The sequence below is a fragment of the Hemiscyllium ocellatum genome, chromosome 7 (assembly GCF_020745735.1).
Source record: "Hemiscyllium ocellatum isolate sHemOce1 chromosome 7, sHemOce1.pat.X.cur, whole genome shotgun sequence".
NCBI lineage: Eukaryota > Metazoa > Chordata > Chondrichthyes > Orectolobiformes > Hemiscylliidae > Hemiscyllium > Hemiscyllium ocellatum.
This window is the reverse complement of record NC_083407.1, coordinates 114,704,292-114,718,031: the sequence shown is the minus strand read 5'-3', so window position 1 is coordinate 114,718,031 and position 13,740 is coordinate 114,704,292. Positions and strand designations below refer to the sequence as shown.

At 39.9% G+C, this 13,740-nt stretch overlaps 1 protein-coding gene across 4 annotated transcripts in view; it reads right to left on the bottom strand.

The window, feature by feature from the left end:
* Positions 1-13,740, bottom strand: part of pcnt (pericentrin) — a 297,297-nt gene that overhangs the window by 242,845 nt on the left and 40,712 nt on the right. For all 4 annotated transcript variants that reach the window (XM_060827697.1, XM_060827700.1, XM_060827698.1 and 1 more), the window contains exon 2: positions 4,759-4,911. In XM_060827697.1, the coding sequence (XP_060683680.1) occupies positions 4,759-4,911 (153 nt within the window). The remainder of the gene's footprint in view (positions 1-4,758; positions 4,912-13,740) is intronic.

The window sequence follows — 13,740 nt, the reverse complement described above, 5'->3', positions numbered from 1 at the left end:
GGGCAGTGGCCCAATGGCATGCTTTACCTATGAATGGAGAAACTCCAGCGAAGATGTTCGCTGCTGAAAGTATCTTTGCAATTCCTATCTTACCAAGACAGCTATCAGTATGAAGACAGTCACACATTTCACAACAGTAAATTGACTCTGCTTATTTCAACATTCTCAATAGTCTTGAGGTCTGTTACTCTGTTCACTATTTGTTACATTTTCAAGTTTCATGTAATCCATAAACTTCTAAATTGTACTGCCTAAACAATTCAGTCATCTATAAATAACAATCAACGGTCCTAAAATCAAACCCAAGGGTAGGTCATTCAGGTTATTCAAAAATTATTTTCCTATAACAAATTGAGATTTGGCTAATGTGGAACTGCAGGAAAAGTATTTCAAAAGTCTGGAACAGCAAGAAAACAACAAAATGTTTCCTGTGCTTTAACAATCGAAGAGGCAGTTTCAGTTCAGATTTAAATCTCAAATATTCAGGGGAAACAAATGCTGAATATTTTAGAACAGTTCTCCAAATGGAACTTCCCAAATAAAACAGTCGGAATTACTGTGGAAATTTTGGTAGAAATCAACATTCTTTGAACTTGCAATATGAAATCTTACCAATAAATAACAGAACTGAAACAGCTCAGCCTCAAAGTTCTAGTATTCTCTAAAATCATAAGAAAGCATCAAACTCAAAATGCACTTTTTTTTGTGAACACTTTACATTACAAACACAACAAAGATATTTTAATACTATACTCTCATCTGGCTAAAGCATGAACACTGACCAAATTGTTTTCTTTTGAAAACAGGCATTGTAAAATTTCAAACAAATCGGGGGCTCAAGGCACTCAATTTGTTTTAAGGTTACAACTTTGATAATTTTAAAAAGGACATAATGTTGTACAATTTCAATGTAAAAACCAAATGTGCCCTATTATGTAGCCCACAAAACACATTGAATAGAGATCCTGATTCAAACAAGGCAAAACAGTTACTTAAAAGGATTTTCTGAACCAGTATTTTAACAAACCAAAACTTTTAAATATCAAACGCTCTCAGCATGGCACAATTTATGCTGAAACTTTCCTTTTTCAATCCAAGTATTACAACCTTAATTTCAGCATTTCTTGTTTTTTTTGGAATCCTCTCACTGAAATTACACTTATCAAAAGAGAAAGCCCTCGCAGCGGATCATAGGGGTACTGTACTCCAAGTCACTTTCTTCCCCAGGACAAAGACTCGCAGAGCCTCAAATTTTGCCACTAAGGAACTTTTTAACTCCTTTCTCACTTTACTCCTCACAGGGACTTAAACCCCAATCAAACGCAGGGGACTCTAACTCCTGGTTCTCAATATGTTTCCTCCGGGTGCTCCAGTTTCCTCCCACAGTCCAAAGATGAATTGACCATGCTAAATTTGCTCATTGTGTTCAAGGATGTGCAGGTTAGGTGTGTTAGGAAATGCAGAGTAATAGGGTAGGGGAATGGGTGTGGGTGGGTTATTATTCAGAGGGTCGGTGTGGACTTGTTGGGCCAAATGGCCTGTTTCCATACTGCAAGGATTCTGTGATTCCATACAGATTCTATGAGCAGGTACTCCTTGATAGCACTATTTTTGACATCTTCCATCACTTTACTCATGATCAAGAGTAGACTGATGGCACATTATTTGGCTTGGTTGGATTTGTCATGCTTTTTATGTATAGGAAGCATGTCGGCGATTTTCCACATTGTCAGGTAGGTAGAGTCGTTGCTGTATTGGGACAGCTTGACTAGGGGAGCAGCAAGTTTTGGAGCTTAAGTTCTCAGTACTATTTCCGGAATGTTATCAGGGCCCGCAGGCTTTGCCATATCCAGTGTTTCCAAAGGTTTCTTAATATCGTGTGGAGTGAATCAGTTACTGAAGACTGGGATCTATAATGCTGGGGACCACTAGATGAAGCAGAGTTGGATCATCCACTTGGCATTTCTGGCTGAACACTGATGCAAAAGCTTCAGTGTTCTGTTTTGCACTGAGACACTGGGCTCTTCCATCATTGAGATGGGGATATTTGTGGAGCCTCTTCCTTCATTGAGTTGTTTAATTGTCCACCACCATTCACAACTCGATGTGGCAGGATTGCAGAGTTAGATCTGATCTGTTGGTTGTGGAATTGCTTAGCTGTCTATCCTATGCTACTAAAGTTGCTTTGAGAGTGTGGCGCTAGAAAAGCACAGCAGGTCAGGCAGCATCCATGGAGCAAGAGAATCGACATTTCAAGCATAAGCTTTTCATAGGTAAGGAAAGTGAGGGAGAAGGTAATAGATTAGAAAGGAGAGTGCAGTGGATAGATGGGAAAGATAATGGACAGGTCAGGAGGACGGTATCGAGTTGGAGGCTTGGGACTAGGATAATGTGGGAGGAGGATAAATGAGGAAATTGTTGAAATCTGCATTGATCCAGTGTGGTTGCAGGGTCCCAAGGTGGGATATGAGGCATTCTTCTTCCAGGTGTAGGATGGTAATAAATAAATACAAACATATGAATTAGGAATAGTCAGCCACATGATACTGGACAGGATGCAGAGGAGATTTACCAGAATGTTGCCTGGGCTGGAAACTTCAGTAATGAAAAGAGATTGAAGAGACCAAGGCTGTTTTCCTAAGAGCAGAGGACATTGAGAGGGAATAATGATTGAAATGTATAAACTTATGAGGGACATAATACTTAAGGTGGGAGGAAACTTCTCCCTTTGATAGAGGGATCAATGACCAGGAGGGCACAGATCTCAAGAAGGGGCAGAGGCTTAGAAGATATGTCAGGCAAAACCTATTCACTTAAAAACGTGGTGGGAATCTGGAACTCAATGCCAGTCAGAGTGGTAAGAAGCAGAAGCCCGTCATCACATTAAATAAGTATTCAGATGTGCACTTGCGATGCCAAAGTATACAATAGTGTTTGACAATGGTGTTACAATAGTTAGACAGTTGTTTTTGACTGGTGTGATGGGCTGAAGAGACTTTATCACTACAGTGGATCTCTGTGCCTCTACTGGGCTGTCATGTTTTAGATGCACTAAAGAATGCATTTGGAAAGGATTAATCCTTTTGTAGTAGAGTCTATACTTGTGGGCCAGCACTTATTGCACATTCCTAGCTGGCCTTGATAAAGCGACGGCAATCTAGAGCTAGTGGCCACCAGTTACAAATAATGGGTTGCTAACTGAAGATAGAGAAAAAGATAGCTTATCTGACAGTAACGAGTCATAGAGGTACACAGCACAGAAACAGGCCCTTCAGCCCAATTCATCCTAAACTGAACTAAGCCAATTTGCCTAATTGAGTTTCTTTGGAATTGCCTTCTTGCAAGGTGGTGGAAGCAGAGTCATCGAGTCATACAGCATGGAAACAGACAATTCGGTCCAACTAGTCCATGCCGAACATAATCTCAACCTAAAGGAGTCTCACCTGCCTGCTCCTGGCCCATATTGTTCCAAATCTTTTCTAAGTGACTTTTAAAGGTAACTGACCCTGCATCCACCACATCCTCAGAAGTTCATTCTGTATGTGAACCACCCTTCATGTCTTTTTTAAAATCTCTCTCTTTGTACCATAAATATATGCCTCCTTATCTTGAAATCTCTCATCCTAGCCTTGAATATTTTTAAAACAGTAGATAGATTCTTAATGAATAAGGGGATGAAACTAATTAGAGGTAGGCAGGAAGGTGAAGTAATCAGATCTGTCTTTATTGATTTATGTAGAAATCCAATTCAGATCAACTTTTTAAAAACCATAGTTTTAAAGTAGGGTGGATCTCTCAAATCATTATGGAAACGACAAATTATGAGCACAGGAATTTTCTTCCTGCAGTATGCCAATTTAGGTCTTCCACAGCGTATCCCACCATGGACCTCATGCTGTTGTAAGGCAAATAACAGGAAGTAAGATGACTTATGTTTCACTTCCCCACAGCTAAACAATTAACATAATGCACCTAGCAAATTGCATCTTTACAGCTGTAGAGACAATTTATATAACACTGCTGCACTCTAAATTGTAGTCAGGTACAGCAAAAATAAGGACAAAAGTATGAATTACCTATAAATAACCTATTCCCCAAACAGAATTTGAGGAATTCCTGCTGTACACTTCTCCAAGAGTGACATTAATTGGAGAAATTATTTTTCCCAAATATTACTTGGTCAAAAAGTGAGGAACATCCTTACTCTGGAGGGTCTCAGTTAATGAGAAACAGTAAAACAGAACCAATAAGTCAATTAACTGGAAATAAAGCAAAACCTTTAAAATACAATTCTATAATTTTACTTCAGTTTACAGTTTTGAATGGGGAGAGGTATGAGGTTTGAAGGTGGGGAAAGTGTGTGTCATGTTAACAGAGAAGACAGTGAAAAATATTAGTTGTAGAATCAGTGCTTGAACACATGGCAGGACATAAGCAGCATCTTAATTAGCAACCTGGATGAGTGCTATGTAAACCTCTTCAGTTCATCACTTTTTACTGCATACCTTGACTTATAGCAGTTTTGAAAATGGAAGCAGCTTTTAATACTAGATATGCATTCACAGATATATTATCACCTACTCTAGTATCATCACACGTGATATTATAGAATATGCCACAATTTTTATATTGTAATTTCTGTATATTGTAGCATAGCTTTGGACTATTTATAATATCGACATTTTTCAAATGATTGGATTTATTTTGAAATTGGCTAACTTCTTTGCATCTTTAAATTAAAGTTGTGGGCTGCATTACCTCATGTTGGACAGTAGCTCCATCCTGTTCAACTAATGAGTGCTCTTCCAATGGAAGATCATCCTGGTGGATAGCCTGGCTCTTCCTTCTCTTCTTCTTTTTTGTTGAATCTGAGGAATCGCCTTTTGCTTTTTGTTGTCGGTAGTGAGCAAGCTACATAGGAAAGAGAAAGAAAGGTAAAGAGAAAGATACGTAAAGAACAGGTAACACAACCACAGCACCAGCATGCTGACAGAAAACGGTGTAATGGCCACACACAGAGATGTTTGATCCTGCTGAGACCCAGGACTAAGCGGCACAGGCAACGCTGCTCTCACTCATTAAAACAAAATTGCACTTCTACATCAAAAATACTGATTATCAGGACCCACTTCTCTAATTTTACACATAAATATGTGCAACAGACTTGACCAGGAATAAAACAAAATGGAGATGCAGGATCAAGGTAACATACATCACTATGCATCCTGCTCACAAACTTTAGTTCTTAATTTTTACAGCAGGAGATAAATGAGGAGAATTCCTTCTTGACAGAACAGCAGCCTTGCATTTGTTAGTTGTGCAACTACATCCCTCCTTTGCTTTTTAAGCAGCTTATAACAGATTTCAATTTGGCATATAAATCCATAGATTCAGATTTTGGGAAGCTGTGCCATGGCTGAGTCGTTAGCAGTGCTGCCTCACAATGCCAGGGATCGGATTCGATTCCAGCCTCGGGCGACTGTGTGGGGAATTTGGAATTTGCACATTCTTCCCATGTCAGTATGGGATTCCTTCCACACTCCAAAGATGTGCAGGTTAGGTGAACTGGCCATGCTAAATTGTACACACAGTTCAGGGATGTGTAGGTTAGATGTATGAGTCAGTGGTAAATGTAGAGTAATAGGGTAGGGGAATGGGTCTAGGTGGAATACTCTTTGGAAGGTCAATGTGGACTTGCTGGGCCAAATGGCCTGTTTCCACACTGTGGGGGTATTCTATAATATAATTTTCTATGATAATATGTAATCTAACTACTAAATCCATAAGAAACTGGGAAGGTGGATGGAGATAAGAATAGAAACCCTGAACAACCTACAACTAGAGACGATCTAATCACTAAAGATCAACCCAGAGGCGGTCTCTTTCCTGGCCTTTATTAAATTGATATTTCTTTTGAGTAAACACCTCAAAATTAAACAGCAGAAACAGTAATATAATACAATCTGTCTCTTGTGACAATGGCCAAAGCTCACTGAATAAAGCAGGAATTCAGTTTGACTCATATTCAATATATAGAATTTGCTCAATACCTATGAACCAATGTTGCACTTACTTCTGTCAATTAATGTGTAATGTAACAGTTGGTTCTAATGAGTGTCGGAAAGATGCAATGTAAAAAAATAACTTGATACTCTGGATAAATGCATTTTACACTTGGATAAACCAACCAAAGAACAGTTACATTTAATTCTTCACTTGCATCATTTATTCAATCTTAGCTGGTACAAGAGAGAAGGAAGTAAAATTGGCTTGCGCCTCCTTGACTCTTTTTGGCAGGTTTCAGAATGATAGAGACCAGCGGACAGAAGAAAAGTAAACTAAAAAAATCCACCAAGATTCCAGAGAATTTGTGCTGTACAGCTTATATTTAGCTACACAGGTTTGCGTTCGTCTGCAATGCCACCTGCAGTTAAACAATATGCAGGTCCCCACTGTGTCGGCTCATCTATGAATACGGCCACTTTATTCAATGGGCTGCCAGCATCTGTAGAATTATATCATGCCAGTTATCTTCAGGAGAAGGAAACATATTCAAACAATTTCAGAGGTTCTGAAGGAAAATGAGACTGGATTGTTTGGAACATTTCTGGATGTAAAATGTAAATTGTGGTGTTGGTCAGTATTTTGAAATGTGAGAAAGTAAAGCAGTAATTCAAATTAAAGTGTCACATATTTAGTGAAATAATCGAATAATGATCGCTTGAACTACAATCTCAACATTTAAGAACACATCCACACAGAATTCATTGAATTTATCTCACTCACTGACTAGGGCACAACTGTAAGGATCTTTGCTCTGGATGAGATTTTCCACACAGTTTCACAATCAACCCTCCATATCAATATCTTCCTCTTCACCCAGAAATTTGAACATTATGTATTATTTGAACCATCTGATGGCAGCTTGTATATTAATAGCATTCCCATGACTTAATGTTAAAACATTTTTCTACATTTTGTGAAGTTCTATTCCTCAGTCAACCAGCGAACTGTTCCATCGAGCAGTGATGTAATTCTTGACATACATCGAGTGTTGAAATGACAGCATCAAGAATTGAAGTTATTGCAATTTGGATGTTATTCATTCTTGATCTCATCAGTTACATGGTCAAGTAGACTACCAAGACACCCGGACAATGAAGATTTGTGTTTTTGACACTGCCTCTTGAATCAATTATTAGAAACAAGTAATTTTGGCAGTCTTCGTGTCAGTCGATCTTCTGCACGCTCAGCACTTTTGATCCATTAAGCAGGTAACTAATTGGCTGTTTATTTGACACCTTTGCTTGATGGCACTTAGTAATGTTACTAGACAGTAATGCACAATTCACTCCAATAATCTAGAGATATAGGTTCAAATCCCACTAAGATAGATGGTGAAATTAGAATGCAATTTTCAAAATCTGGAATTTAAAAAGTTAGGTTCATGGCAACCAAGTTAGCACAGTTTTTTTGTAAAAAAAACTCATCTAATTTACTAATGTTCTTCAGTGGAGGGACGCTGCCAACCTTCCTGATCTGGCCTCCATATGACTCTTAACTGCCCTCTGAAATTACCTAACAAGCCACTTTGTACTGGGGCAAGTGTGGATATACAACAAATGTCACTCCTGCCAGCAAAGTCTGCATCACAAAATGAATGAAAAACAAACAAACAACTTTTGAGGACCAATTCCTAATCCAAGGTGTTCAGGAAAGGAAGAAAAAGGAGGTGTGACTGTAGCAAGTGAGATAATTGCTGTGTTAGAGAGAAAGGATGTCCTACATTGGGTCCAGATCAGAATAGGAACAAAATCTTTTACTCTTTTATTAAAAAACAAGTTATTTGACAGTCTGCCATTTTCTAATCCACTTGATGATGCCACCTGCCTCAGCCTCAAAGACCCAAATTTATTTCTGCAACATGTTAAACAATATATACTTAACATCCTCTTACAATCTTTTATATTTCTACGAGTTTAATTATTCTCCTTTTCCCTCTTTGTTAATGCTTTGGTCAGCTTATGTTAGTATCAAAATTTTCAACCTTTTGTCTTTTACAAACTGCCAGTCAATAATTTATATTCAAGTCTTTATTTGATTCAGACAAACCTGTCCTTTGTTCTACCTCTAACACTTATTCTAAACTAAAACTTTGTTTCTTCATAACTGCCATCACGCCCCTTGCCTTTTGGTCCTAGTCACCTTTGTCTTTTAATTTCTCCTACCCGCTAACCTAATCCATACTTTCCTTTTTCTCCGCCACCACACCCCCCTCATTCTGACTCTCCCTTTTCCTTAAGAAGCACAAAACCCATAATATTTCTCTCTTCAGTTCAAAAAAATAGTTCCAGTTGCACAAAGAACGGCTTTCTCTTCACTGATGCTCCCAGGCCTGAGTTATTTTGCAGCACTTTTTGATTTTTATCCCCAATTCTCATTCTTAGCAACTCTGCAAAAAAAACTTTTCTTTTAATTATCATCTTTGACCTCTTTAGTTAATCATGGATAGATCTGTTTTTCCAGAAATTTCAACACTCAATAGAGTATGGACTTGTGGAGAATTATAAAATATTTATTTATACTTTGGACGTTGCTTATGTAGCGTGATAGCTTTTAATTTGTCAACTGACCTTAACAAATCTATGCCTAATGAATGACATCAGTTTCGTAGGCAAGTTCAATTTTTCCCTATTGAACTATGTACGCAGAACTTAATGTGAAATTCAATTGTACATCTATAAGACTTTCCCAAGAGATTCCAGAGTATGAGATCACCTATTAGCCCAGCATTTTTATGCAAGATGCAGATTAGCCTCTTCCCTTGTCAAATGGAAAAGGAAAGACAACCTTGCATTTACATTAATTACATCTAAATTATTTAACATGCATTATAACATTGGAAAATTCTGCATACAATGAAGTGTGCTATTTTATAACGGAAAAGGCCACACTCATTTGTGTCATAGCATGATTTCATTTGATAAATACTCAACTGATTGGTGAGTTCCACTCCTGCACTTTCCCCACTAAACACAGCAAACATTTTTCTTTTCCACCATTTCCAATTAGATTAGATTAGATTACTTACAGTGTGGAAACAGGCCCTTAGGCCCAACAAGTCCACACCGACCAGCCGAAGCGCAACCCACCCATTCCCCTACATTTACCCCTTTACCTAACACTACGGGCAATTTAGCATGGCACATCTTTGGACTGTGGGAGGAAAACGGAACACCCAGAGGAAACCCACGCAGACACAGGGAGAACGTGCAAACTCCACACAGTCAGTCGCCTGAGTCGGGAATTGAACCCGGGTCTCTGGCGCTGTGAGGCAGCAGTGCTAACCACTGTGCCGTCCACAAAAATTCCCTTCTCTTGTCACACAAAATCCCAGGCAATGATTACCTCCAAAAAGAATCTAACTGTCCCCTTTTAACATTGAATGGCATTAGCATCACCATCACCAAATCCCCATTATTAACATTCTAAGGGTTACTATTGACCGAAAGTTAGACTAGCTATAAAACAAACACTGCCACTAGAAGAGCAGGCTGGGAATTCTGCCATGAATTTTCATCTCCTGACTTCAAAAGCTTAGTTACACAAACTTACAGTGCACAAGTGAGGAATATGAAGGAATATTCAACACTTGCCTAAAGAGTGCAGTTCCAATAATATCAAGAACCTTGGCATCATCCAAAACAAAGTAAGCTACTCGACTTGCAACCCACTCACACAAGCATTCCCTCAACCACCAACAAATAGCAACAACAACAACAACATATACCATTTACAAGATGAAGTGTGGCAACTTACCAAGGTGCTATAGAGAGCAAATTGTAAACTAACCATCTCTACAATCTAGGAGGTAGCAGCGGCATGGTTACAACACCACCTGCAAGCTCCTTTCCAAGTCAGATACCATCCCGACATGGAAATAATTTGTCGTTCCTTCACTATTGCTAGGGTCAAAATCCTGGATCTCAATTCCTACCAGCACTGAGGATATCCCAACCACAGATGAAATGCAGCAGTTCAACATGGCAGCCTTCTCAAAAGAAATAAGCAACAAATGCTGGTCTAGGCAGCAACATTTTTTTTTCTAAAGTTGCTACATCTCTTTCCATCAACAGTCCATTTGCAATCATAAGACAAAAATAAAGATGGGAGGAAGGGAAATGTGCTTGGGAGATTTTACAGGAAGAATAAATAAAGAAAATAAAAGGACAATTGGCAGGGGACACTGCAGAAAAAAAATTGAAGATAAACACATAGGCCAAAAAGAAAGATACAAAGAGAATGTGGGGAACAAACACTTATTCAATCTGCATGTTTATCAAGGTCATTTGTTTCTTCTGAAGCAGTGCAATGAACCAGCCTTACAAGTATTTTTTTTCTGGAAGCTTATATGCAATAGTGCATTCATTTCAGAATATGTTAATGCAGAAAAGTTGTACAGTGGTGCTTAGTTTTGCAATGCTTTATGAAAATGCAAAGGTAAAGGAAACAATATTTCTTTCCACCAATGTCTACCACAATACCAATCATTACACTTTCAGAGAATCAAACTGATAAGATTAGAAGGGAGAAAAGTGTTCAATTTTCAACAATGCCCACTTTAAGCAAGAGAAACAAGAGGCATTTAATGCCAGCTGCGGTTAAGAATGCAAAACAGAGAGATTCAAGATGGCGGCAACCCAGCAAGTCTGAGTCTGTTGTGCTCTACCTAAGACTCGGGCAAAGTGTGCCTTCACCACACCTTTTTAATCATTTAAAGTAGCTTTTGCCCAGCATAGTTAGTCATTTTACATCAAACTTGAACAGTTTGGTGTTGTTCTTAAAATGACTAAGGGCAAAAATTCCCACAGTTCGCAACAGGCAGGGACCCTTCCCCCACCCCTACCAGCCGCTGAGATATCCGCGGCCGCCTCGGGGGATTTACCTGCAGAGGCGAGCCTGATCTCCGGGATCAGCAAGCTCCAGGAGAAGATCGATGCCTTCATTGAAGAATCCAGGACCAGGTGGGATCTTCTGCAGCACGACCGAGAAATTGAAAAACTCGAGGGTAGAGCAAAAGGCCGTGACCTTGGAAGCTGCCACCGAGTTGGCCATTTGCCGGATTCAGGCTCTCGAACAGCCAGTCCAGACCTTGGAAGAACACATCGACGACTTCGACAATTGGGACCGTCGAAAAAATATTTGGTTGCTGGGCCTTCCCGAACAGGAAGAGGAAGACCAGCTCGCAGCTTTTTTTGGAGCAAATACTCCCTCAAATATAAAAGTTGGAGTCCAGACCAGGCCAGGTGAGGGTGGAGTGGGCCCACCGCATTGCTGTACGTAGGCCTGAGTTGGACTAGTGTCCTCGCCCGGATCTATTCTGGCTCCAGAGAGAAGCAGATGCTCCTGGAAGCCTCCAGAGTCCTGGGAAAGGATCCCCAGGCCGTGAAACACAAGGGTTCCAGGAAAATGTTATTCCAGGATTTTTCTCCAGCTGTGGTCCGCAAGAGGAGGGCATTCAATGAGGCGAAGAAGCGTCTAAGAGACCTAAATACCCAATACTCCTTGGGTTACCTGGCAATGCTGCGCTTCAGCCACAAAGGATCCGTATACAACTTTGAATCAACGGAGAAGACTAAGGAATTCTTGGTCTCTCTTAAATAGACTGCGAGACTTAAAGTGTATGGATAATGTTTTTATTTTGCCCCCTACCCTCCCAGCCCTGGTTTACCCTTTTCCCCTTCTCCATCCTTTGTTTTTCATTACCTTCTCCAGAGGGTGGGGAGGGGGGCTTACTTGTTAATCACTATGCGATTTTTTTTTCACGGGCTGTGCGGCTTATTTGATTTTTGGGGGGGGGGGGGGGGGGGGGGGGGGGGGGGGGGGGGAGGTTGTTTTGCCCTACCTTTTTTGTAAAAAAAAAAGAGTGGGGTTCTCTTCTTCTGTCATCTTACTTAGTTTTCTAATAATTGCTGGGATTGTAATTTTGTAGTTTTATGTATTTATATTTTTTTATTATGCTTGTCAAAAGCACCTAGGTGTTGGTGTTGGGGGGGGGGGGGGGGGGGTCACTCACTTTTAACTTTGGTTGCTTACAACACTCAAATTTGTCTACTTCATTTTATAATGCCTGGGTCGAGGGCGGGGCACTATCAGTAAGGAGAGGTTATGGTGGGGTTATTGACAAGGAGTTACGCCCCCTGGGAGCAAGGGGGAATATCTCCTTTTAAATATGTTTTGTACTGTTTTCTTTACTTAGGAATAGTTTTTTTTATTGTGTTGGTGTAAATGTCTTAAAGAATTTTTGCTTTTGTGAATTTTCCATGGTCTTTATTCAAGGTGTTTTGGGTGAGGTTCTTCCTCCTGAGGGGGGGGGGGGGGAGAAGAGTCTCAGGCTTGCCTGGACGATCATGGCTAGCCGTTCGCTTTGGTGGTTCACCTGGAAAGTCAAGGGGAGTAATTCACCAATCAAAAGGAAGATGATATTATCAAACCTCAAAAAAGAAAGGGTTATATAGCTCTCTTACAGGAGAGACATCTACTTGATGAAGAGCACTTAAAATTACAACAGGGTGGATTTGACCAGGCCTTTTTCTCATCTTTTAGTTCAAAAGGTAGGGGAGTAGTCACTCTCATTTGGAAGAATCTTCCTTTCAAAATTTTAAGCTAGATAAAAGATTAATCTGGACGGTATATACTGATCAAAGCCCTAATATATGGTTTGGAGATGCTGGTATTGGACTGGGGTGTACAAAGTTAAAAATCACACAACACCAAGTTATAGTCCAACAGGTTTAATTGGAATCACACTAGCTTTCGGAGCGACGCTCCTTCATCAGGCGAGAGTGGAGTACTCAATCCTAACACACAGAATTTATAGCAAAAATTTACAATGTGATGTAACTGAACTTATACATTGAAAAATTAATTGTCCGTTAAGTCTTTCATCTGTTAGAATACAGTGATAGTTTCACTTCTTTCATGTGTAAATCACAAAACCTTTTTGTTTAAAAAAGGTTGCATTCTCGGGTTAGCTGTTAACAATGGTGATATCTAGACAATATGTTGAGTGCGTGGGTGGGTGTCTCTGTGCGTGTCTGTGTGTATGTCGTAGCCTTTGCTACAACGGATGAATGGGCACCGCACAACAATCAACAGACAGGAGGGTTCCCTCCCAGTTGGGGAACACTTCAGTGGTCCACGACATTCAGCCTCGGACCTTCGGGTGACCATCCTCCAAGGTGGACTTCGGGACAGGCAGCAGAGAGAAGTGGCCAAGCAGAGGCTGATAGCTAAGTAAGGTACCCATAGGGAGGGCCTCAACCGGGACCTTGGGTTCATACCCAGACAAAGATGCACATGCACACATACATTTTGTGGGGTGAATTTGTACTTGCAGGGTTGCATTGTACTTTGCTCAAAAACTGCACGCATTCATGTAGAACTTGCATGAATTCATGTAAAACTCCGTTATCTCACTTTTTAAGATTAGAATCGATCTAAACATCAAGGCATTGACAGAGAACACAGGGGGCCACCACCTTCAACGTATTGTCTAGCTATCACCATTGTTGACAGCTCACCCGAAAATGCAATTTTTAAAAAAAAGGTTTTGTCATTTACACATGAAAGAAGTGAAACTATCACTGTATTTTAACAGATGAAAGGCTTAACAGACAATCAATCTTTCAGTTACATCAAACTATAAATTCTGCGTGTTAGGATTGAGCCCTCCACTAT